General features: G+C 58.5%; 1 protein-coding gene across 2 annotated transcripts; it reads left to right on the plus strand.

The window, feature by feature from the left end:
• The first annotated feature begins 1,619 nt into the window (after positions 1 to 1,619).
• Positions 1,620 to 24,983, plus strand: PPM1F (protein phosphatase, Mg2+/Mn2+ dependent 1F). Of its 2 annotated transcripts, none has more exons than XM_027088506.1 (8): positions 1,620 to 1,729; positions 6,493 to 6,735; positions 11,747 to 11,868; positions 15,195 to 15,397; positions 15,921 to 16,109; positions 18,133 to 18,276; positions 20,165 to 20,366; positions 21,528 to 24,983. In XM_027088506.1, the coding sequence occupies exons 2-8, from the start codon at positions 6,494 to 6,496 to the stop codon at positions 21,833 to 21,835; spliced, it is 1,410 nt and encodes a 469-aa protein (XP_026944307.1). In that variant the 5' UTR covers positions 1,620 to 1,729; position 6,493; the 3' UTR covers positions 21,836 to 24,983. The 2 variants fall into 2 exon arrangements, with proteins under 2 accessions (XP_026944307.1, XP_026944308.1); XM_027088507.1 differs by having other exon boundaries at positions 1,623 to 1,729; positions 20,273 to 20,366.

Consider the following 24,983-nt stretch of genomic DNA (forward strand, 5'->3'; position numbering starts at 1 on the left):
AATGGAATGTAGCGGGGAGGGATTGACGGAAGCCACAGGGCACGAGTCGGCTCACCGGCTCACCGGCATGTCCTTGGCCCAGCACCCGCCAATAGGAGGCAAGCTCCTGGCCAAGCGGCAGTGTCTCCCAGCACCAGCCTTGAATGGAATCAGTGCTCGGAGGAGTCTAGTGTGGGCCCTGCTGAGGAAGCCCATGGGTATGTCAGCATTCATGGGCTTTGCAATGTGGAGTCCTGTCCCAGGACTGCCTCACGCACACTGTGGTTCTCAGACTTCACCCTTTACTCATTCTGATGCAAGTGGTCCTGGGCACACTGAGAAACACTGAGGCGGGGTCGCACAACAGCACTAGGAGATAGGTTGGTTGCTATTGTCCCTGTCTTTCTGGTAAAGAAACGGCACAGGGCATCTAAGGAACATGTTCAAGGTCACAGGTCCTAAGAAGTAGCCGCGGGCCTTGCTGGGGTCACCATGGTGATGGACAGGTTATAGGGTCTAGGAAGGTGTGAGGAGGAGAATGGGATGAGCAGCACCCGCTCCACCCTGCTTCCTCTGCCCAGGCACCCCCTACCTTCCACACCCACCCCCTCCCCAGATGGTGTCCTTTCATATCTGCCAGCTGCTTGTTCTCCAGACCCTCCTGTTAGTGAACCTTAGTTCCTGGGATGGACAAAAGCCATGTGTGGGCCTGGAGATCAGGTGGGCAGGGCCCCAGTGGGGCTTCTGAGAGCTCTTCCTCCATAAAAAGTTTAAATTATGCTTTACAATTGCATTGATATAAAGATGAATATATTAATATTCTATACTAAGACATTTTCTTTGACCTAAAAGTTCATTTATCTTTTCTGGCGTTAAAACATTTTCTGGGAATTCCCTAGCGGTCCAGTGGTTAGGACTCTGTGCCTCCACTGCAGGGGGCATGGGTTTGATCCCTGATTGGGGAACTAAGATCTCACAAGCCGCGTGGTGCAGCCAAAAAATATTTTTTTTTCCCCTGGGCTTCTAAGGTGGCAGAAAAATGACCCCCAAAGATGTCCAGGTCCTTGTCCCTGGAACGGTGCTGTTAGATGACGTGGTGGAGGGGAGTCAGGGCTGCAGGTGGGATTAAGGTTGCTCATCTGATTTTAAAACAGATTATCCTGGGTCATCTGGGTGGCCCAAGGTCATCACAAGGGTCTTTTCGGTCCTGGCTTTGAAGGTGGGAGGGGCCATGAGCCAAGGGGCGGGGCAGTTAGAAGCTGAAAAAGGAGGGAGAACCTTCTCCCCTAGAGCTCCCAGAAAGGAAGGCACCCTGATGACCCTTGAACTAGCCCATTGAGACCTTACTGGCTTCTGATCTTCAGACCTGTAGATATTAAATGTGTGTGTTTGTGGCCATTGGAAGCTAACCGTCCCTAAAAGTGTCGTGGGCCCTGGGCAGTGTGGGCTCGCATCCCTGTTCTGCTGCTAACCGTCTGTTGACTGCGCAAGTTGCCTAATTTCTGGGCACCGCCCCATCTACACAGCCACCACAGGTGGAGACCTGATGCAATGGCCGGGATGCAGGCCGCAGGTGCGCTCGTCCTCCGGGTGGGGCTGCCGGCGCGCGCAGCGGGCCGCCAGGAGACAGCAGAGGCCGGCCCCTCCCGCCTGGGCCCGACTGCGCCTGCGCGGCGTCCGCGGTGGCCGGACGGGAAGTGGGCGGGGTCGGCTGGGAGCGGCTAGAGGGCGCCGGGCGGCCGAGTGGCAGGTGAGGACCGTGGGGACCCGGGGTGCAGCGGGGCGCGGGCGGGGTGCTGACGCGCCCAGGGAGGCTCCGGCGGCGGCGCCAGGGGTGCAGGGGCGGGTTGGGGAGATGAGGAGGCCGATATGGGGAGCCGCGAGGGGCTGGGAGCCGAGTGGGGGCTGAAAGCGGGGGCGGCAGCCGGGACCCGGGGAGCCCGGGGCGGGCTTGGGGGCTGCGCGCCCAGGGTGCAGCGGTGGGGGTTGGGCCCGCGGGGGTGTGGCCGAGCCGGGGGGCCGAGGGCCGTGAAGCAGGATGGGGTGCTGAGGGTTGACGTGCCCCCAATGCTTGGGCTTCCTCCTTCCCCTCCGCCCGCATGGGAGCATCTGGCCGGGCCCCTGCCCAAACCCCTACCCCAGAAGCCCCCGCACCTTTGCCGGACTGCAGCTCTGCCCCAGCGCCTCCACCCCTGGCCTGCCCCCACCCGGCCCTCCCCCAAGCGTATTTAAGGTGTTTTAGTTAAAGCCAGTGCTTGGGCTACAGCAGCTTTAGCGAGACGCCTATGAGATTGAACCTCCGGTAGGGAGGCCATGGCTCCAGCAGTGCAGCTGTGTGACTTCAGGCAAGCCCCTTAGCCTCTCTGTGCAACAGGGAGATATGGCAGCTGATTGTAGGGATTTTAGTGCAGGGCTTAACATAGTGGGGCCTAGTCAATGGTGATGGACGCCTCCCCGCAGCCTTCCACTCAGCTGGACACATGTCTTGAGTGACACGTCCTGAGTGACACATCCTAATGACATTCCCTGGCACGAGTTCTGTGGGTGAGCTGTGCTCCCACCATGGGAGATAGAACATGAAGCTCACTGCTGGCTTTTGTGCCATATCCGGCCTATTGTCACAGTTCACTCTTCCTCCTGCAACTGAGCTGGAAATGACAAAGGCGTGGGAAGACCCCACCTGATTCCGGCTTTGCCATTTCCTGCCTGTGTGGCCTCAGGTTGCTGACCTTCCCTGAGTCTGTTTCTTCACTGCAACCTGGCTGAGTCCAACAGCGTGTACTCAGCATAGTTGTGAGAGGTAAACAGGATGCAGGCCACTCTGCAAACCTCCACACGTTCATTCCTAGAATTCCTTTGTGATATGGCCTGAAGCCAGCCCTGTCCTTAGGACCTGTTCGCTGCCCACCACCTTTAGTAGAGTGTCTTAACTTCCTCTTTCAAGGGGCCAGGCCTCAGGCTGCACCTCCCAACCCACACCATCTGCTGCAGGGTGTTGGGAGGAGGCCGACACCTTCCCTCTGCCCACATGTGCCAGCAGCCATGCACAAAGGGGCCTTGCACGGAGGGCTGTGGTACAGCCGAGAGACCGGGTGTGGGAGTACAGTTTATAATCTTGTGAGAAGTCAAGCCTGTAAAAAGTGACATTTGCACAACAATGTGAACGTGCTTAATGCAGCAAAACTGTACACTTAAAAGGGTAGAATGATAAATTGTATGTTATGTATAGTTTACCATAAGTGTTTTAAAAAGAAAAAAATACATATGTGGGAAAATATCTGGAAGGGTTTCTGCCATACTCTTCCCAGTGTTTGTTTATGAACGAAGGAATAAGGCTCTCTACTTGCAGAAAAATGTTTGCTGAAAAATGTTTGCAGAAAAATGTTTAACTGTGAATACTTTTGTAACAGTGATGCAATTTCCCTTCCTAAAGATTGCTGTTTCTCTCTTCACTCCTGTTCTGAAATCAAACAGGACTTGACAAGTATCTTGTCCATACTGCCGAGAAAAACACAGTTGTACAAACACACATTGGTTGAGCTTCGAAGTCAAAACGGTTAACCTGGAGGATAATAAATATTTTAAACGGAAAAAAAAGAAAAATGGGCTTTTACAAGTCAGATGCGAGCAGAAGTGCTATAGAGCCGTGAAGACGGCTGTGCCCCAGCCATGGGGATTTCAGCAGAGGCAGGGCCGGAGCTCTCAGGGCTGCACCTGGGCGATGGGCGCAGAAATGAAAGAGGGGCCTGGGAGCGGCCAGCCCCAGGGTCGGCGGCCCATGAGGGGTGGGCGGGGTTCTGTCCAGTTAGCAGCCGGGCTCCGCAGTCCCACCTTGGCCTGACTGGGACCCTGGCTGGGTAACTTGGCCCTTTCGCTGATGCCTCGCCTGAAAGGTGAGGGTAATAACACGGGGTATTGGGGGGGGGGGGTGCAAGAAGAGGTGGCAGCGGAAGTGCGCTCAGAGGGTGGCGGCCCTGCAGTCCCCTGGCGGGTATTAGCTGCAGCACTGTTATTCCTGCTGATGAGCAGTGCAGAGGGGCTTCGTTCCAGGAGCTGGAGGACCTGGCCTCAGGCCACATTTGGCCAGACCGGTGGAGCAGGTGGCAGTGGGGGCTGGCGGCCCAGTGTCCCTCCCACGCCCCCCCTCCAGGTCCTCATTCAGGAGTCTCCCCCCCACCCCCGCCCCAGCTTCTCACCAGCTCCCAGGTCAGGACCCCCACACCAGGCCCAGCCCCGCCGCATCCCCCCATCTCACTGCCTGCCTGCTGGCCTCCATCCTTCTTGACTGGCTCCTCAGTTGGTCCTGGGAGAGCTCAGGGCTATGGTCCTGCCCTTGCCCCTCCTGACCCTCCCAGAGCTGCCTCTGGGCCCCTTTGGGCAGGAATTTCTCCCTCGCGCTGTCATCTCGGCCCCGGGCTCATATCAGCTGGGGTAGGTCACAGATCCAGGAGCTGGTTGAGAAGAAGATGGCAAGGAAGGAAGTTACTCTTGTCCCTTACCCCACTGTCCCGGCTCATTTCCTGGCCCTTTGTTCTGCCAGGCTATGCGAAAACAAGCCTGGTAGGTCCTGGTGATGCCCACCTGTCTAGCAAAGGCGGGGCTGGGCCAGGCCATGAGAGTAGCAGCCCTCACCCCTCAGGTACACAGTCATGCCTGGGCATGGAGCGGTGGGCACAGGGGCACAGCGGAGACCAGGCCTTGGTGCTGCAGAGGGGAGGGGCTCCCAACCCACCGAGAAACAGACTCGGGGGACTGGGGTCCAGGCCCAAGGAACAGCATCCCAAGGCTGGGAGGCAAGAAGGAGGCCCCTGCATCCCCAAAAAAACCCACCACCATCAGCGAGGTTGAAGGTGAAGGGCCTGAATTCGGTGCTTTGCTTTCGGCTGTGGGCCCTCCCATGCGCCCTGGGAGGTCAGTGAGCACCATTTGACCCTAGTCACGTATCTAATGAGCGTGCTTTGGGCCACCAGCAATTTCAGGGCCTCGTATTTGTTTGGACTCAGAATTGCAGGGGAGCTGGGGCCAGTGTTGCCTGGGGCAGCTTTGCGTCACTCACATTTCTCTCCTCTATGCAACAGGCCAGAGCATTTCACAGGCAGAAGAGGCAGCTTGGCCTCTTTCCCTGCCCAAGGGTGTCTGAGCTTCCTGGGAAGTTCACGCCACCTTCCTGTTGTTTATCGTTGGCTCAGGCCCGCCTGGCTGCCTCCTCCCTGCCCTTACCACCCCCACGGCGCCCGGCCCGGCCCCCCATCTCACAGTCTCGGACCCTTGTGTTTATAACGCAGTGTCTAGCTTGCTCTCACCTGATTGTTCTTTATCTTACGTCCTTCATTTGTTTCCCTGTTTGCTTTTTGCGGCCTGGAGCTGTGTTGTGTCACTCACTTGTGAGCAGACAGGAGGGATGGCCATGACTGGGAGCCTGTCCCCAGAACCTTCCATCACAAGCGCCCCAGTTCCTGTGTTATTCATGTGTGTCTACTTCAAGAAATTAACTTCCAATTCTCCTCGCTGACAGATGAGAGAGGTTTTGTGTTTGTTTCTTTCTTTCTTTGGCCGTGCCACGTGGCTTGTGGGATCTTAGTTCCCCGACCAGGGGTCGAACCCAGGCCCCAGCAGTGAAAGCGCCGACTCCTAACCACTGGACCTCCAGGGAATTCCCTGTTTCTTAATTCTTCACCCTTTGCCCTCCAGACCCTCCACTGATGACACATCTTACTTCCCCTTCCCCCTCACCCCCATGCCTGCTTGTCTGCTGTGTCCTGTCTCTGTTCTTCCAGGAGACTTGTGCTGAGTTAGGAGCTCTGATCCTCAGTGGGCAGTGAGCCCCCTGTATCCCCCATCCTCCAGCCCATTTGAAGCCCAGGACGGTCGGGGTGTTTGTGGACATGGACAAACCTTTTAAGCCTCAGGAGGCCTGGGACTCCTCCTGAGAGGACTTATAAGGCTTGACCATGTCCCAAAGGCCCTGACTCTCCTGGGTTAACCCTCTGCTTCCCTCCTGCCCACACGCCCTCTGTACGATGGCCCTGCCACCGTGCCATCAGGTAGCCCTGCCCCGCTCTGGGCATGACTTCCAGGCTCCCAGGCCCAGTGGCATCACCTCCTCACCTTCCTGCTGCCCAGGTCCGGCGTCAGGTGGAACCCCTGCTCTGGCCGTGTCCACCTGCCTCCATGGCCTGGCCCTGGGTCCCTCTCCTGCCTGCCTCTGGCCACACCAGCCGTCCTCTGCCAGGAACATGCCTTCCTCCTCCTTCAGGACATCCCTCTGCTCCGGGCTCTGTCTCCTGAAGCCACTTCTCTGGGCTCCCCCAGGTCCCCTCTCAGGGTTGTCCCTCCCACGTGGGCCCCGGAACTGTGTGTGAGGCCCGGGGGCCCCGCCTTTCTGCCTGGAGCCCCGAACTTGGTGCGGCGCCTGCCCCTCAATGCTTCAAGGGGAAGCAAAGAAAGTGAGGCGCTCAGCACTGTAGGGCGCCAGTCGACTGTATTCTTGCCAACCCTCACGTCTCTCCCCAGAATGAAGACCAGTGACCCAGCAGCAGCCCCCCAGGATGCTCTGGGCATGGCCTCGGGAACCCCACAGCAGAACAGCCAGAAGGCAGAGGAGACCCCCAGCTTCCTGGACGAGCTCCTCCGCGACTTCCCAGCCCCGCTGGGCCCAGAGAGCCCTTTGCCATGGAAGGTCCCAGGGACGATGCTGAGCCAGGAGGAGGTGGAAGGCGAGCTGGCTGAGCTGGCCATGGGCTTCCTGAGCAGCAGGTGAGAGGTGTGGGTGCTGGGACAGTGGCCCAGGATGGAAGGGGGAAGGGAGCACAGGGCACGACCCTCACCCTGGCTACCTTCACCCCCTGCCTTCCGCTCCTGCTGACTACATTCTGCGCAGAACTCCCCTGCCAGCCCCGTGGGTTTCCCAGGGCTGCCACCGCCAAGCGCCACAGACCACGCAGCTTAGAGCAACAGAAGTGCCCCGTCTCATTGTCCTGGGGGCCGGAAGTCAGGGCCGCTCCAGGCCTTCCTCTTAGCTTCTGGTGTCACCTGGTCCTGAATGTGCCCTGACCTGTAGACACATCACCCCAGACTGGCTGTTGTTGTCACCAGGCGTCCTCCTTGTCTGTCTGTGTCTCTCGTCTTCTTGTAAGGACACCAGTCCTGTTGGATTAGGGGCCCTGCTCCTGTGTGACCTCATCTTATACCTGCCAAGACCCTAATCCCAAACAAGGTCACGTCCTGAGCCACTGGATTAGGACTTAAGCGGACCTTTCCGGGGGACACAGTTCAACCCCTGATGGATGCTAGCAGTAGGTCCCATTTCTATCCTGTCTCGCAGTCAGGGAGGCAGAGGCTAAGAGACTGGCCTGAGGCCTGGCAGTCCCCTGGCCACCAAGACCTGAGAGGTGGTGGCACTGTCCCTGTTTCACAGGCCGTGAAGACAAGGTTCAGAGAGGGACACGACCAGCTTGGCAGGTGTCGGGGGAGACGTGCACCACCGGCAGCCACAAGGGAGGCTCATGGGTGAGGGCTGGTGGGTCACTCGTCCCCTGTGAACCTCATCCCTCCCCAGGGGCCGCACCCACCAGTGCTAGTCACTGGGTTACCCCTTGTGCTGGGACACGCCCCAGCCTCTGCGGTGGCGTTCCGTGTCCCCAAGTGCTCTTTCTTCGTGGCAGGTCAGCCCCACCCTCTCGCACCCCTGGGGCACCTGCTTGGTGGGACCCGAGGCCCCATAACAGTCAGAGATAGGAACGTAAAGGCTACGGTCCCACTCCAGGGCCGCGTCCATGGAGCTCGGGGGAAATGCCAGTGACCTGTCCCTCGGTGTGGTGTGTGCAGAGGGCGATGCGGGCTGCTTTGTTTTGCTTTGGGAAAATATTTCAGAGGCAGGTGCCGTAAAGCAGATCAGTGGAGCCAAGCGGGCCTGGGGCCTGACGAGGCCACATTGGCGGTCTGGGTGCTGGATGTGGGAGAGACGAGGGGCTGGGAGTGCAGAGGAGGGAGGGCCTGGCACCCACCAGGCACCACAGTGGCACTTGGGGGACAGAAGGAACATTGAGGGGCCCTGAATCCCCAGCAGCCACTGGGCAGGGCTGGTGCCCCTGCCAGGCATGAGGAGGGCGAGAGGACCTTCTTGCGGGCAGGGCCTTGGGGGGTGAGTTTAGTTATGGGGGAGGGCGGGTGCCTCAAGTTTCCCCCTCAAGTAGGGGGGAACTCTCAAGGTGGAGCGGGGCCCCTCAAGGCCGAGCAGCGGGCGAGGCTGGGGGAGTGGGGAGAGCGCCAGGCCCTGAGCACAGGGGGTGAATGAGCTCCCGTTAATTAGCAGATGACATAGCAGGCCTGAGACCATCGGTGATCGGCGAGAGGCCAGGGTTCACAGCCCCAGAGCCTGAGGCTGGCAGGGGTGGTGCAGGTGGGCCCCCATGGCCCCTATAGGCCCCCCATGAATCCACCTTGAAGGATTTTTTTTTTCTTTTGGTTCCGCCGCACGGCTTGCGGGATCTTAGCTCCCTGACCAGGAATCGAACCTGGGCCCTTGGCAGTGCAAGCGCAGTCTTAACTAGCCAGGGAATTCCCAAACTTGAAGGAATTTTAAAGTCTCATATTCTCCAGCCATTTTAATGGATTTATTTTTGTCTTTCCCTAGTATTTCTTTACCGTGTAGACACAGATGTCACACGTGTCACACGTCTACACACGTCTGGCGGTCGGGGCCCCTACCCTCATGTCCCAGCAGCTCGTGTGCAGGCTCTTGGCTATCCAGGCCCGAGTGTGTTGGTCCGCGGGGTTTTTCAGGTTGTAAATAGAATCCTGTGTGAGACTGTCCAGGAGTCAGATCACGAGGTCGGGACTGCAGTGATTTACCTCCAGTCCTCCCCTTGTGGTCAGCGGTCACCTCTCAGGTCCCTAAGTGGTGCGTCCCTGACACTGTGGCCACTGATGTGCGTTTTCATTTCTGCTTCTAGACTGGTGGCTCCTTGGAAACCCCGAGGTGGCCAGATAAGAGCGGTTCTTTTTTCTTGGGTACCTGGTCCTGGTCTCCGAGGCATCGCTGTCATCTTTAGGGGCCTCGGGGCACCAGGCAGGACCCCTGGATGAGACGGGAGGGCGGCCAGGAAGCCAGGCTGGGGACCACATCCAGGCATTGTCCTCTCCCCATGGCCGGAAGCTGCCTCACTGCCCCCAGCGCTGGGAGCAGAGGTGCACTTCTCCCCGCCCTGAAAAAGGAAAGCCCAGAGGCTGGCAGGAAATCCCCACACAGCAGAGGAACACACTTCTCATGCCTTGGCTGGTTGTTTTTCTTTTTTTTTTTTTTAATTAATTTATTTATTTTTATTTTTGACTGTTTTGGGTCTTCGTTGCTGCGCGCGGGCTTTCTCTAGTTCCGGAAAGCAGGGGCTACTCTTTGTTGTGGTGCTGGGGCTTCTCATTGTGGTAGCTTCTCTTGTTGTGGAGCATGGGCTCTAGGCACGTGGGCTTCAGTAGTTGTGGCACGTGGGCTCAGTAGTTGTGGCTCGCAGGCTCTAGAGCACAGGCTCAGTAGTTGTGGCGCACGGGCTTAGTTGCTCTGCGGCATGTGGGATCTTCCCGGGCCAGGGCTCGAACCCGTGTCCCCTGCATTGGCAGGTGGATTCTTAACCACTGTGCCACCAGGGAAGTCCATGGCTGGTTGTTTTCTAAAGGCAGGTCCAGAGGCTGCTCCCCTGAGTCACTATCTCATTTTAAAAAATGACAAATTCATCCCAGTAGATCCCTAAGGCCATCTGTAGACACACACCGGGACGCCCAGAGGGATGTGCCCACCCACCTGGCCCAGACTTCGGGGACAGGTCAGGATGCAGGATGAGTCCTAGAGGCTGCAGGGACAGCTGGGGGATGGAGCCACCCCTTATACTCGGGGAGCCAGGGGGCTCTGTGGCTGGAGCGGGCCCCCGAGGCTGGGGGCTAGGCGGGCAGGCCCTGGAGCCTGTGGAAAGAATTTCCTATAGTGCTTCCCACTGGCCTCGGTCTCTCCACCCCCCGACCTCCCGGAGCTGCCTAGTGTCCCTCTTGTCCCGTACTGGAGGCTTCCCATCCCCCTTGTTTGCTTTCCAGCTCCTGCCTGCACTGACCCTCAGCTCTGCTCTGCGCAGCCTGTCTGACCTTGGTAGCAGCCAGCGAGGTCTTGCTTCCCAGACTCGGCCCCAGGTGGCACCCCTGGGGTCACCTCACTTCTCCAGCTGCTCCGGCTGCTCTCTGCCCCACCCCTTTCATCCACCCAGACCACGTGCCCACTGGCCACAGGCCTCTTGACCTCAGTGGAACCTGAGACTCACTGTGGACCCGCCCGGTCCCCTGCCCAATGCCTGCTCTGTCCCCTCCCATCCACTGCCAGGCCCACCCTCCAAGATGAGGCCAGGAAGTCTAAAAAAGCCCAATTGCAAGATGGGAATAAAGACGCAGACCTACTAGAGAATGGACTTGAGGACACGGGGAGGGGGAAGGGTAAGCTGGGACAAAGTGAGAGACTGGCATGGACATATATACACACCAAATGTAAAATAGATAGGTAGTGGGAAGCAGCCGCATAGCACAGGGAGATCAGCTCGGTGCTTTGTGACCACCTAGAGGGGTGGGATAGGGAGGGGGGGAGGAAGGGAGACGCAAGAGGGAAGAGATGGGGATATATGTATATGTATAGCTGATTCACTTTGTTATAAAGCAGAAGCTGACACACCATTGTAAAGCAATTATACTCCAATAAAGATGTTAAAAAAATTGCAGTGTATGCAAAGTGCAATAAAGCAAAGCACAATAATCAAAGTGCAAAAAAAATTATATAAAATTTAAAAATAAAATAAAAATTAAAAAGCCCAATTGGATTATATCATTTCTCTCTTCAAGCCACACCAAGGTCATGCTGCCTCCCCAGGTTCCCCTTCACCAGCTGTCCCAACAGCCTGCCTTGCCCAGGGACGCCCTGGGCTGCACACAGCCTGATCTTCCAGACACTGCCCATGGGTCCCACGCTCCCTGGATTCCTTTCCTGGGGCGTACGTGACAAAGCACCACGGGCTGGGCAGCTTAAACAACAGAACCGTATTGTCTCAGGATTCTGGAGGCTGGAGGTCCCAGAGCAGGATGTCGGCTGGGCTGGTCCCTCTGGCGGTTGCTGGCAGTCCTCGGCTATAGGCTCAGCTCACCAGTCTTCACCTTCACAGAGCATCTCCCTGTGGGTCTCTGTCTGAATTTCCCCTTTCGATAAGGACACCAACATTACTGCATTAGGGGCCCAGCCTACTCCAGTGGGACCTCATTTTAACTCATTGTATCTGCAGCGACCCCATTTCCAAGTAAGGTCACATTCTGAAGCACTGGGGGTTAGAACTGTAACATACACATTTTGGGAGACACAGTTCAACTTATAGGACTTCCCCAACCCCCAAGGGTCCCCAGCTGGTATTGGGTACCAGGAGCTGGTATAAGGCTGGACGTCAGGCAGTTTGGCCTGGCCACTGTGACCAGCAGAGAGGCAGCTCGCACGTCTGTGACTCCCCCTCCCCACCAGCCCCAGTGAGGGCCCCATAAATGGTACTGCGTGGATGGCCATCCAGCACGAGGACCAGAGGCCGACCTGCCTGTCGTGGGTGCACGTGGAGTGTGAGCGGTCACCGCTACCTCTGGAAGGGCCTCCGGCAGCAGAAAGAGGCTGGGGGTCTCTGCCTGGAGTGTGGGGCAGGCTCTGGGGTGCTGGCTCCTGCTGAGGAGCCAGCCCCTCACTCCGGGTTTGTGCCCCCAGGAGCGCTCCGCCACCACTTGCTGCCTGCCTGGCCCACGAGGCAGTTTCCCAGCTGCTGCAGACGGACCTTTCTGAGTTCAGGAAGTTGCCGGAGCAGGAGGAAGAGGAGGCCCCTGTGACCCGTGAGTCTCCCTCTTGGGGCCCTGGGCTTATTGGGCAACACTCTCCAGCCAGATGGGGGCCAGGCTGCAGGGGAGTGTCAGGGCTCACCTGGCCCCCCTTTCCTTTCCCGTTTTTCTGGTGGACAGAGGGGTTGTGGGCAGCGCCGGGCTCGTGTGCTTACGACAGGGTGTCAGAGACCAGTCACAGGGAGAGACCTCCCCAGCATGGAGCCAGCGGGGTGAGCGCCGCAGCCCGGGAGACAAACAGCCCTGTCCCGGGTCACACAGGAGGAGCCCGAGGTGCCAATGGGCCTCACCCACACGCTCTACCACTTCAGCGGGTGACAAGTGGGTGTTGATGCGAGAGCTGGTCCCGGGGTCCAGTGGTAGAAAACCCAGAGCTCGGGCCGTGTCTCAGCTGATCCAGGTTGGGACCCTTGTCAGGTGGAGACTTGAGGGTCCCTGAGAGCCTGGGGAGGCGCCACAGAGGCCTGTGTCCTGTTCCGGGGACAGCAGTCAGCGGCCAAAGGAGCCCAGGATGGGAATGAGCCTTGGATCAGGCAGGGCCCTTGTTTTGCAGGCCTTTCTGTCCCTTTCTTAGTAGTTCCTTCCAACTGTATTCCACCCAAAAGTCGGTTCACGTTGGACCAGAACTGCAGAGAGCGAGAGCCTGTGGGCCAGGCCCTGGCAGAGTGTTGGGTGAGCCCCGCCTGAGCAGGGTCTCAGTTCCTCCACACCTGCTGGAGAAGGTGCGGGGCTGTGGGCCAGTTGGGATGCAGAGAAGCAGGGTGGGTCCTGGGGTCCAGCCCTGGGGTGGGCAGGGGGTGGGGGGCATTTGGAGCCTCAGCAGATTTCCCCTCCTTTGCCATTTCCTATTGGACAGTGTTGCTTTATTATTGTTTGTTTTTTAATTGAGACATAATTGACTTGTAACTGTAACTTAAGTGCACAATGTGTCGATTCGGTCCTTTTATGCATCGCAGATGGTTACCTGACACCTCCACCACTCACATAATTACTATCCAGCTATGTCCCTTTAAACTCGGCATTAATGCCACATGGAGGGCAGAGCCAGGAGGGGGGGGGGACACACGTGGTCTCGCCCCCCACCCTGTTCTCTGGCTCGCCGCCCGGCTGCGTTCCAGCCCAGCCCAGCCCAGCTCCGAATTCCTGCCCTGAGGCTGTGCGGGTGACAGACCGCCTTTGTCCTGTGCAGAGCCTGCTGCCCGCGCGGCCCACAAAGGGGCGCCCCGCCAGCTCCGCCCACGTCCAGCGGGAAGTCAGCGCCACCTGCTGGCGGGAAGGAACTGCGCAGCTGACACCCTAGAGCCAGGCCTGGGGGCCCTGCGGGCTGGGGAAGGGGAAGGACATCTCGGCCGGCCCTGCCCTCCAAGCAGGCCTGGGCCCGCCGCCCTTAACAGCTCACCCCTGTCATGGGAGTAGAACACAGTCAAATCAGTCTATCGAAGCCATTCTTGCAAAACTGGCATTACTCGAGTGTTATAATAATCACTGCCCTGGGACTTCCCTGGTGGTCCAGTGGTAAAGAATCTGCCTTCCAATGTAGGGGACGCAGGTTCGATCCCTGGTCGGGGAACTAAGATCCCACATGCCGCGGGGCAACTAAGCCCGTGTGCCACAACTACTGAATTCATGCGCCTCAGTGAGAGAGCCCGCGTGCCACAAACTACAGAACCCACACGCCCTGGAGCCCATGCACCACAACTAGAGAGAAAACCTACACGCCACAACTAGAGAGAAGCCTGTGCACCACAACAGAAGATCCTGCATGCCGCAACTAAGACCCAACACAGATAAAAATTAATTAATTTTTTTAAAAAAGAATCAACTCCTGAGGGCGGAGGTATGACTGAGACCTCTGTGTGGCCGGGCAGGTGGAGCCTCCAGCCGCCCCGCCCTGCCCCAGCAAGCAGTTCCCTTGAGCAGCCTCGGCCTCGGGAGTCTGTGGGCCGAGGTCCTCCTTCCTGCCCTCAAGGGGAGGGGATTAGGCCCCATTCTCGAAGGGAGAAGTAGCAAAGCATTTATGGACGAATTTTAAAACCAGCTCCTGGTTGTAGTGGAATATGGGAAAAGCACAAAAAAGTGTCTTTAAGGAAAAGCCTCAGCCGCGGACCCAGCCCTGCGGATGCCCACTGCTGACCTTATGGGGTTTATGCCTTTCTCGCCTCTTATCTTCTGGGCCCAAGCGGGTCAAAGGCTTTTCACGTTCTCATGATCAAATCATATGTGTAATTTCCTCTCTTTCTTTTTTTTTCACATTTTTTCTTAATATCATTTTTTTTTAATGTCGTGACATGAGCATCTCATATGCTTGCAAAGTCTATTTCTGTTTCACCCTTTAACTTTTTAAAATTAAACTCAGGTAACCATAGCCTCGCGTGCGGTTGTGAGAAATAACAGCGAGGGACCCCCTGCATCTTTATCCTGTTTCCCTCAATGGTAACATCTCGAAAACTAGTGAAATATCACGACTAGGATCGTGACGTAATCTCATCCCACAAGGATGTCGTGTTACGACGTAATCTTATCCCACAAGGATGTCGTGTTACCTTTATGGCTACCGTAATACCCCCTCCCCACCCTAACCCCTGACAGCCACCCATCTCTATAATCTTGTCGTTTCAAGTATGCGTATAAATGGAATCACATGGGATTGGCTTTTTTCACTGAGTGTGGTTCCCTGAGATTTGCCCAGGTCTCTGTGTGTCAGTAGCTCTTTCCTTCCTTCCTGTGAGCACTGTTCGGGGTGCGATGTTTGGGAGTTTATTGTTCACCTGTTAAAGGGTATCTGGGCTGATTCCAGCTTTTAGCTGTTGCAGATAACACTTCTGGGACCACCGGGCGCATGTCTCATGTGAACTAGGCTCCATTTCTCTGGGATTTGAGCCCCAGGGTGCAATTGCTGGGCCGAATGGCAGTTACGTGTTTAGTTGTGAAAAATAGCAGCTTAATTCGTCACCAGGAGAACAGACCATAATTTACTCTGTTGTTGGATGTATATTATTTCTAATTAATGCACAATTATAAATGATTCTGTACTTGTTCTTAAATTGTCTTTGCATATCCAGCTCTTTCCTTGGGGTGGGCTCCCATGAGGGGCGTGGCCTCGCCATGTTGAGGTGGGGAGGTGCTCCTTGTGTGTGTTGCCAAACCAGACACTTCTCATGCTGATGACACAGGCTGTTTGCGCGGTTTCTTAGGCTGCTGTGCTCAGGAGGCCCTGGGCGGCGACGGGCTACAGGGGCCATGGGAAGGGGGTGGAGAGTGGGGAGCCCCCGAGGGCCTGCGGTGGCACTTCCCTAACAGCCCCCTTTCCTACGCCTCAGTGCTGGATGCTGCGGGCCTGGCGCGGAGCCTCTTTGACCGGCTCTGGGAAGTGTGCAGCCAGTGGCAGAAGCAGGTGCCCGTGGCTGCCCGGGTCCCGCAGCGGCAGTGGCTGGTCTCCGTGCACGCCATCCGCAACGCCCGCCGCAGGATGGAGGACCGGCACGTGTGCCTCCCTGCCTTCAACCTGCTCTTTGGCCTATCGGTGAGTGCTCTGCCTGGGCGGGGAGGGCCGGGCGGGAAGTGGGAGGTTGCAAGGGCGGGGGAGGACCCTGGGTACCAAGCAGGGCTGCCGGCTGGAGCCGAGACAGGAGGGATGGCCACGGCTTCCGTCAGGAGGCCAGGTCCCAGCGCTCCTGGGCCTGGGCAGCCCCCAGCCCCTGGCTTTCCCGGCTGAGGGGCTAAGGAACGGGAGGCCCCAGCACCACATGCACCTGGACCCCTGCTTGCTGAGCCTGCTCTCCCCACCCACTGGGAGCCACCTGGCGCCTCTCCCCTCATCCCATGCTCCCCCCAGCTGGGCCCAGAGCAGAAGTTGAGGCTCCCGAGGGTCATCCTCTCCCAGACCCCCCAACGTAGCCTGTCTAGTGGTGGAAACCGTGCTGTCCCGCCACACCCTGTCCCAGAAGTGCCCATCTCCACCCTCAGACCAGAGTCTCTGGCTAGGTTGCGGCCTCAGTCAGGCCCAGGGCTGGCAGGACTGTGACCCCCACCACGCTCCCCACCAGGACTCTGTGGACCGTGCCTACTTTGCCGTGTTCGATGGCCACGGAGGGGTGGACGCTGCGAGGTACGCATCTGTGCACGTGCACGCTGTCGCTGCCCACCGACCAGAGCTGCCCACTGACCCCGCGGGGGCCCTGCGAGCAGCCTTCCGCTGCACCGATGAGATGTTCCTTTGGAAAGCCAGGCGAGAGGTGAGAACCATGGTGGGGCCAGAGGGGCCAGGCCTCACAGAGGGAAGGAAGCCGAAGTGGCTGGTGCTGGCAGAAGGCCCTTGCTCAACCCTGCTGGCAGTCGTGTCCTTTCACTTGTGCCTGGAAGGGGGCTTGAATAGAAGCAGTGTGAGGCTGCCCCCACTCCAGCAGAGGGTGTGAGGGCCTCACGGGGAAGGGCAGCTTGTCTTAAAATGCACCGAGGATTTCCTCCTAATCAGGTACAGTGGGATGACAGATGCAGAGGCATCTGCCTGTGGTTCCCAAGAGACGCCACCCCATGCAGGGCCACATGGGGAGCACCAGGGTCAGCCAGGAGACCGAGAGAGAGGAAAGCGTGGCCCCAAGGCTTCAAGGTGACCTCCGTAGGCAGGCACGTCACAAGCTGAGGACCAGATAGTTTGAATAAGCCTGACAGGCTCTGGGCTACGGGGTGGTCCCCAGCCATCCAGGCCAGGGAGATGTTGGCCTGGCAAGGGACCCTGGCTGAGGACATGGGCTCAGACCACCTGGCTTGTGCAGAAAAGGCACAGTCCCTGGGGAGACATTTGCTTTCTTTAGGAATTAGCCCTGGGAGGGGTACTTTCTTCAGGATTCAGAAGGCCCTTGGTTTGTCTAAACATCGTAAAGTACAGAAAACAAAACACAGCACTGATATAGGCAGACCTCAGATCTTGCAGGTTTGGTTCCAGACCACCTCTGTAACATGCATATTGGGATAAAACGAGACACATGAATGTTTTGGTTTCCCAGTGCAGATAAAAGCTATGTTTACACTGTACCCTCATCTATAATCGTGCAGCAGAATTACGTCTAAAACAACACAGGTACCATAAAAAACACCTTATTGCTAAAAAAATGTTAGCCATCATCTGAGCCTTCGAGTTGTGATCTTTTTGCAGTAGGAACATCAAAGATGACTGATCACAGATCACCATGACAGAGAATAATAATAATGAAAAAGTTTGAAATATTGCAGGAGTTACCAAAATGTGGCACAGAGACAGGAAGTGAGCAAATGCTGTTGGAAAAATGGTGACAATAAACTTGCTCGAGGCAGGGTTGCCACAAACCTTCAATTTGTGAAAAATGCACCATCGGCGAAGGGCAATAACGGGAAGCAGCAACATGTGGTCCACCTGAGGCTCCCCACCCCCCAAACACCTCCCCCCGGGGAAGTCTCCCTAGGCTGCTGGTGTCGGCAGTTACCACTATGAGGCGTTTGTTTCTGAAAGAAGAAAGGACGCATCCGGTCCCTCTGTGACCTTACTGCCCACTGAACCTCGCCTTGGAACCTCGGGGGTCCTCCTAGCAGGGTGGATACTAAGATCGTGTCCCTTTCTGAGATCGAGAAACAGGCCCAGAGAGCTCAGGCCTGGCCCCGTCAACAAGGCTGAGGAGGAGACGTGGTGGGGGCAGGAGGCATTGTCATCAGATGCTCTGAGCACAGACCTCACCAGAATCAACAAGGCTGGATTTGAATCTAAACAGAAAACCTTCCAGGTCTAAGACTGTGAGGTGGGAGCCCCGCCAGCCGGGAGCTCAGGGCTGCTGCTCTAGTCAAGAAAGGAGTCTCTTAAGCAGAGCTGTTTAGTTTAGGCTCTGTTATTAAAAACACCTTTGCCGATACGTAATTAACATGTAAGAGACTCCACTTGTCCAAAGAGTACCATCTGGTAGGTTTTGGCATGTCTATGCCCGTGTGCCCCTCACCATGGTAACAGAGGTATTCATCACCCCCAAAGTTTCTTCTATCTTTGGTCATCCCCGCCCCTGCCCCCCAGCTCCCCAGACACCCACCTGTCTGCTTTCTGACACCGTGAAATGGCAGAGTCTGCTCTGCTGACTTGATGTAAATGCCCCTTTCCTGCTGCCTGGTCCCTGCGTGCATCGGTCTGTTCCTGTTTCCCGCTGAGCACTGTTCCGGGATTGGTGTCTGGCCAGCGTGGGGCGTGTGCCTGTGGCGGCCTCGCCGTCCTCACCCACGTGCACCCTCTCCCTGCAGCGGCTGCAGAGCGGTACTACAGGGGTGTGCGCGCTCGTCGCCGGGAACACCCTGCACGTGGCTTGGCTCGGGGACTCCCAGGTGGTCCTGGTGCAGCAGGGGCAGGTGGTGAAGCTGATGGAGCCACACAGACCTGAGCGGCAGGTAAGGGGCCCCCAGGCAGGCAGGTGGTCAGGGGGACTAGGACGTAAAGGGGCCCTGGACCATCTTCCCAGGAAACTCCTGGTGCTCCTCCAGGGGAGGGCTCCCTGCCTGACTCAAGTGGCTGGGGGTCCCAGGACGTAAAGCTTGGGGCTTTAGCTGCCAGGAATCCCGCGCGAGCCCTTCCTGTCACAGCAACATGGAGCCCAGAGCTGCGGGGGAGAGCTGGCCCCTCTGCCCAGCAGGTGGCGCAGTAAGGAGTTAATGGGCAGGGTCCTCTCCTGCACACAGGTGGGGAAGTGGTCAGCCACCTGGGCTGTGGGGGAGGAGGGCTTCAGGGAGGAGGTGACGCTGAGTCGGAGATGGAAGGGACCAGACTTGGGGCTGAAAGCTGCAGGGCATGGACAAGCTGTTGGGAGATGCAGAAATGAGAGGGAAGGAGGCAGAGCCGGATCCCAAGGCAGGTGTGGGCCCGGCAGGCCAGGCCTGGGGTCCAGGAGAGAGCAAGTTAAGCCAGGACCGGCCGCTGAGGCACTCAACGGCTGCTGCTCCTGGGGCAGGAGGCACTTTGGAAGGAATCTGGTGGCTTCTGGAATGATCGGACCAGCGGAGGGCAAGCTGAGGCCTGGGTCACAAAGATGCCACTGTAGTCGCCAGCCAGCTGTGGGGAGGACCTGCCTGTCAAGTCAGGAGGGAGAAGAGGGAGGCCAGGCTTTGGGATGGGGAGCCAGAGAGGCCTTGGGCCTCTGAGAGGGTGGTGATGCCTTTGGTCTGAGGGCCGGGGAACTCGGGGTGGGATGTTCCCTGGGAGTGCGGGGGCTGTTGGGACACCCCGTGAAGACTGGAGGGGCTGGGGATATGGGCCCGGGGGCCACGCATGGAGCTGCAGGGTCTGCAGTGGGGAGGGTGTGGCAGGAGATTGAGCGAGTCCCATCAGAGATAGGGGGGAAGCAGGAGAGCGCAGCCCTGTGGCAGCGAGCATAGGAGGAACGGCCATCTGCCTGGGCCCACCTGCCAGGTGAGCCACTCAGCCCCTCAGCCCTGGGCGAGTGGGCAGGAGGTGGGGCCGGTGAGAGGAAGCAGTGGGCAGGGAGCCTTGGTGAGCCAAGCTGCTGGGAACCCACCCACCGGCCACCAGCTCTGGGCTTGCCCTTGGGGAGGCTGTTTCGGGCAGGTGGGAAGGATGAGGTGAGAGGGCAGCCGAGGCGGTGGGTGTCCCAGGAGACAAGAGGTGAAGATAGGGGTGCCCCGAGCCCCAGGATGCCCCAGCCTTGTACCAGGTGAGGTAACAGAGGTGGGAGCCACAGGGGAGGGCACGAGGCAATGGGGTTTTGCTCCAGCACAGACGCTGTGTTACCGCCCTTCAGGCAGCAGGCTCACACCTGGGAAACCTCTCCTTCAGGGGAGTTTATAGGACCGAAACGGTTTTTAGGACTCATGGCTAGACCAGGCCTCTGTGCTGTCCTCTTAACGCCTGGAGCACCGTCGTCCTTTGTGGAGCCGGACAGCGCCTGGATGGGGGTAGGGGTGGGGTGAGAAGGACAAGAATGCAGGGGCACAGGGCTCGTCCAGGGCCGGGCACAGGGCTCGTCCAGGGCCGGGCACAGGGCTCGTCCAGGGCCTGGCTCAGGTTTCATCTAGCTCTGCAGAGTGGCCGCAGGTACACATGCTTGGGCCATTGAGGGAGGCACAGCATCCCCACCTGGACCCCGGGGCTCTGGCTCTTTCTGCTGCCGTGTGCATTTCCTGGACCCCAAAAGGCTGCTCGGGGACTGGCCGTCCGTCTTCAGTGGCACCATCGCCTGCTTAGCCAGTCCTGCATCTTTGGGATGATTTAGGTGGTTCATCATTTCTCACTGCCTCACTAAGGCTTCCCTTGGGTGTTGATCAGAGCCGCGGCTCCCAGTGCTGCCTTGGAACCAGCTGGTCTCCCCTTGGGCAGCACGGGTACGCCATCGGCACACGCGGCCTACCCGGCCCACCCTGGCTGTCTCCGCAGGACGAGAAGGACCGCATCGAGGCACTGGGTGGCTTCGTGTCCCACATGGACTGCTGGAGGGTCAACGGGACCCTGGCTGTCTCCAGAGCCATCGGTAAGGAGGTGAGGGGTTTGGGAGGGGGCCCCAGGGCCTGGGAATGTGCTCACCGGGTGGTCTGGGAATGCAGCCTCACCTGCTCATCAGTCAGATTGCAAAAGGGCTCTGGTGAATCCAGAGCACGGGTGTAGCCACCTCGGAAACTTGCATCCTGCACAGATAATTGCAGCTTGTTATGTTCATTAAAACAGTTTCTCAGAAAGATCTAGGAGGAAACCCTTGGCAGTTACTGTATGTGCTAAAGGTAATTTTTAATAGACAGTCTATAAATGAGGCTCACCCTCCCCTACCCACCTTTCGCGCTGATGATTCTTTTTTCTACCTTAAAAAAAAAGTGAGAAAAACGGCACCCCTCCCCCACCCTATCTCCTGTGGCTGCCAGGCCTTGGTCTGGGGCTCAGACCTCCCTCCAGGGTTGAGAAATCGTTCCCTTCCTGCTCCCGCACCACACCCTGAGACGTGGCCCTGGCCCCTCCAAGCCTCCTGAAACGTTCTGTGCTTCTTGACACACACGGTGCCTTCCTTACAGCTGGACCCCAGGAGGTGGCCCACATGGAGGCCAGGAGGGGTCAGGCTCCTTCCAAGGGGACCGGAACTGGAGAGGGGACCACTGGGCAGCTCCGTGTCAGGGAGCAACATGTCTGGCTCGTGCCCTGGGGAGAAGTGAATGTCAGGGCCACAGCGGGGGAGGAGGACCAGCGGGAAGCCCTCAGGGGAGGCCTGAGCAGGAGAGAAGCCCAGGGCAGGATCCGGCGGAGGCTGTGCCCTGTTCTCTCCTGCGATAGGGGGATGGGAGAGGGTGCATGGGAGGCAGAGCCAGCATCCCGACTCGGCCTAGGTGCCCGTTGGGTGCGCAGGGAGCCGCAGGGGCTGGAGAGGGCCAGGGCCACACCCGGACAGCATCCTCGGCCTGTGTCCCCTCTGAAGTGAGACAGCTCTTGTAGGCAGCTGCCCTTGGCCCTGCTGGGTTCTGACTCTGCCCGCAGGGACACAGGGCAAGTCTGTCGCATCGCCCTGCTCTGTTCCTTTGGAGCACTTGGCACCCTGCGAAGCTACCTTTTCACCCTGTGTTGGAGGCGGGGTGGCTACAGGCAGGCCGGGGCCTGGGGAGGGGACAGCTGCAGGGGCATGGCCCTCACGATTCTCTCCCACGCCCAGGGGACGTCTTCCAGAAGCCCTATGTGTCTGGGGAGGCAGACACGGCCTCGCGGGCGCTGACGGGCTCCGAGGACTACCTGCTGCTGGCCTGCGATGGCTTCTTCGACGTGGTCCCCCACCAGGAGGTGGCCGGCCTCGTGCAGAGCCACCTGGTTGGGCAGCAGGGCAGTGGGCTGCGCGTGGCTGAGGAGCTGGTGGCTGCCGCCCGGGAGCGGGGCTCCCACGACAACATCACGGTCATGGTGGTCTTCCTCCGGGAACCCCGAGACCTGCTGGAGCCAGAGACCGATGCTGTGCCGAGAAGCTAGGAGGTCCGGGCCCCCCGTCCCCGTGATCCTCCCCCGCGGATGCCTTAGGACACGGCAGGAGGTGGGCAGGTGACGCCACTCACGGCCTCTGGCCCTGCTTGCGTCACCCCATCCTGGTGGCTGCCAGGGGCATCGCCTGCTCACAGCAGACGGGGTGACAGTGGGATGGCAGGATGTCCAAAGGAAGTCCAGGAAGGAGACCTCACGGAGGAGAAGGGGCCCAGGAAGTGGACAGGCTCTGGGCCCCATCGGGCAGGGATGGGACCGGAGGCTAAGGCGGCGGCCACAGCCAAACCAAAGACACTGGGCATGCTTGCAGGGTAGCAGGATTCTGTGTGTGGGACCTTCGGGCAGAACCAGGAGCCACAGACATTTTCCAGTGCCTGGGTGTCCAGCAAAGTTTTCCCATCCACCCCTCACTGCCCGTCACTGGGAGGACTTGTATGGACCAATGTTCCTGTCTGGTCCTGGTGCCCAGCAGGTCCTGGCCGAGCCAAGTGGCTTCCCAAGTGGGGAGGGTGGCCTCATGGGGAAGGGGGAGGCGCCAGGGGTCTGATCTGCGGTGCCCACTAGTGACCTCCCTGGTTCCCGCTCACCCCTCGTGCACCAGGGAGGGAACCCTCAGACAAAGACACGTGTGTCTTGTTTGTGGGTTTTTTTTTTTTTTCCAGGGAAAAGTCTAATTCAGAAGCAGTATTTCAGGTTTTGTCCTTGTTCTGTCAGTGCCAGTAGGACCCGTTGTGTCATATAACTTAAGCAGAGCTCAGCACTTATTTTATTCCTTAGAAAACTTAAGAATTGCTTTTTTTTTTGAGAAACTTCTTTTGCAGTATTACTGGATTTTTTCCCCCTAGATCAGGATTGAAACACACTTTTCCAGGTGGTGTAAATAAGCCATTCAAGTGCCTTAAACAGCTCTAGGCGAGGCCGGAACTGCCGGGCCTGTGACGGGTTCTGATAGCACGTTTCAGTTTTTTCAAAAGCAGGATTTGTTTTGTCAGAATGGTATAATTCTGGCCAGAATTCTTCCCGGAAGAGTTCTTTCTGCCTTTGTGATGCGCCGATGAGAACGTGGGCTGGGCCTTGGGGCTCTAGAGTCGGGGTGACTGTGGCCCTGCCTCTCACATCTCTGACTGGACCCCAGGCTGAGGGACTGAGCTCCGCCAGTGGGCAGGTCCTTGCTGCTGTTTGGAATGTTCCAGAGGTCTTGTGTGTTGGTAGTTGAATTGGTTTCAACAGGAAACACACCGAAGGGGCTCTGCAAGGCCGAGGCAGCCTGAGGGTCTCCGGCTGTGTTTGGAGGCAGGGGGGATGCCACGGGGAGTCTGTCCTGCTCTGCCTGTGGGTGGCAGCCTCTGCTGCCTGCTGGCTCCCATTGAGTGGGTGTAGGGTTGGAAGCGCAGGGCCGGGCAGGGGCTCCAGGCAGAGGTCAGGGCCCAGGGAGAGGGGTACTTGGTGGGAGGACCTGGGCTCCCTGTGGTGGGCAGGCTGCCACAGGCAGAGGCTAGCAGGTCTGGGAAGGGCAGTGGGTGGCTTAGCTGAGGCTTTAGAGGATGTCACTGAGGGGGCTTGGTGCCGGGTCCCTGAGGCTGCAGGGTCCCATGGAGGCGGTCAGAGTCCACCTGCAGTAGGAGGGCCCAGGAAAGGCTATGCAGGGCGCACCGTGATCCCGGCTGCACTGAGGGAGCCTCTGCCCCCCTCACCCAGGGAAGGGAGGGCAGTGAGAGCCCCTCCTAAGGCCAGTCCCCAGGAAGCAGCGGGACGCCACCTGCAGGCTCAGCGTCGTCCCCTCCTTCCCAGCAGGGATGCAGCGGCTGAGACCACGAGCTCAGGGGCTCCTGGTAGAAAGCAACTTTAGCATGGTCACAATTCAGAGAGCAGCTTTGGTGGCCCAGTGAGCAGATGTTGCTCTGTCTAACCTGAATGCCCCACCTTCTGGGAGCCAGAGGCCCCCTCGTTGGCCCCTCCCAGGACAGGGATCAGCCAGCCCTCAGGTTGGGGTGGGGGCCCGAGGGAGCCCTGCCTCGTGCAACACCTGGGCACTGAGCCATCCTCCCCTCTGGACTGGGCACTTTCAGCCTCTGCGAGTCCTGGCCCACTTCCTCTTCAGGTCACAGTCCCAAGAGGGCCACTAGCCAGGGACACTGATCTGGAAACCTCCGTCGCCTCCTCAAGCCTCAGCTTTGTCACTCGGTCATTATCTTTGTGCGTCCCTGGGCCTCAGTGTCCCCTCTGTACTGAGTCTGTTGCACTGAGTCTGTGCAGCCGCCACTGGAATTCTGGAGGTGCTGGGCAAACTGGGGCGTCTTGGGGCGATGCTGCCAGGGCTAAGGGCCCCTCCCCCCACCAGCAGGGAGGGGTGATTAAGTATTATTAGTATCTATTCTTAACAGTAAGTGGGCTGGGGAAGAATCAAGCTACTGATGCCAGTGCCTTCCTTATATGGAAAACAAAAGCCAGAGCTATTGAGCCCTGCTTTCACAGGTGGGGCGGCTCCCAGGCAGCAGGGGTGGGGGAGGCCCACGAGAGGGGCCAGCGCCAGTGCTGAAATCCCAGGGGGAAACACGGCCTCCCTGACCCAGCCCACCCTCAGCATCCAGGACTAGGAACTGGTGTGTTTCAAGGGGGAAGAGCAACCGGGGGCAGGCCTCACAGGAGAAGCACAGGCTGTCTGTCTGGGGTCCTGGGTCACCTTCTAGTGACCCCTGTCCTCCTTGGGCCATCATGCGGCCCCACCATTGCCCCTTCCCCTGCAGCTAGAGTTCCACCGTGGACTCAGGTGTCCTGGCCACGTCTGCAGTATTCAGAGGGTGGGGGTATAGCTGCGCTGCTCCTGGGCCTGGCCCCGACCTGAGCCAAATGGAGACCAAGTGGGCCTTTGCAGAATGAGCTCTTGGGTTTGATTCTGGCGGCAGCCCCAAGCGGGCAGCCCCGGAGGCCTGCACTCTTCCCCAAGGCTCCACAGCTTTGCTAAATGCACCTGCAGCCTTGCCGAGGGTTTATCCATGCACATCTTGGTGCGCTTCCTGGAAGTGGTGTTCTGTGCGAGGAGGTCTTGTTCCCAGACAGGGTGGCTGTTTCCCCATCCAAGGGACAAGTCCCAGGGGCCTCTGTGCTCGTGTCAATAAACCACAAGCTCTGAACCCCA

This window comes from Aethalodelphis obliquidens, unplaced genomic scaffold (assembly GCF_003676395.1).
Source record: "Aethalodelphis obliquidens isolate GAN/ISIS:26980383/991018 unplaced genomic scaffold, ASM367639v1 scaffold63, whole genome shotgun sequence".
NCBI lineage: Eukaryota > Metazoa > Chordata > Mammalia > Artiodactyla > Delphinidae > Aethalodelphis > Aethalodelphis obliquidens.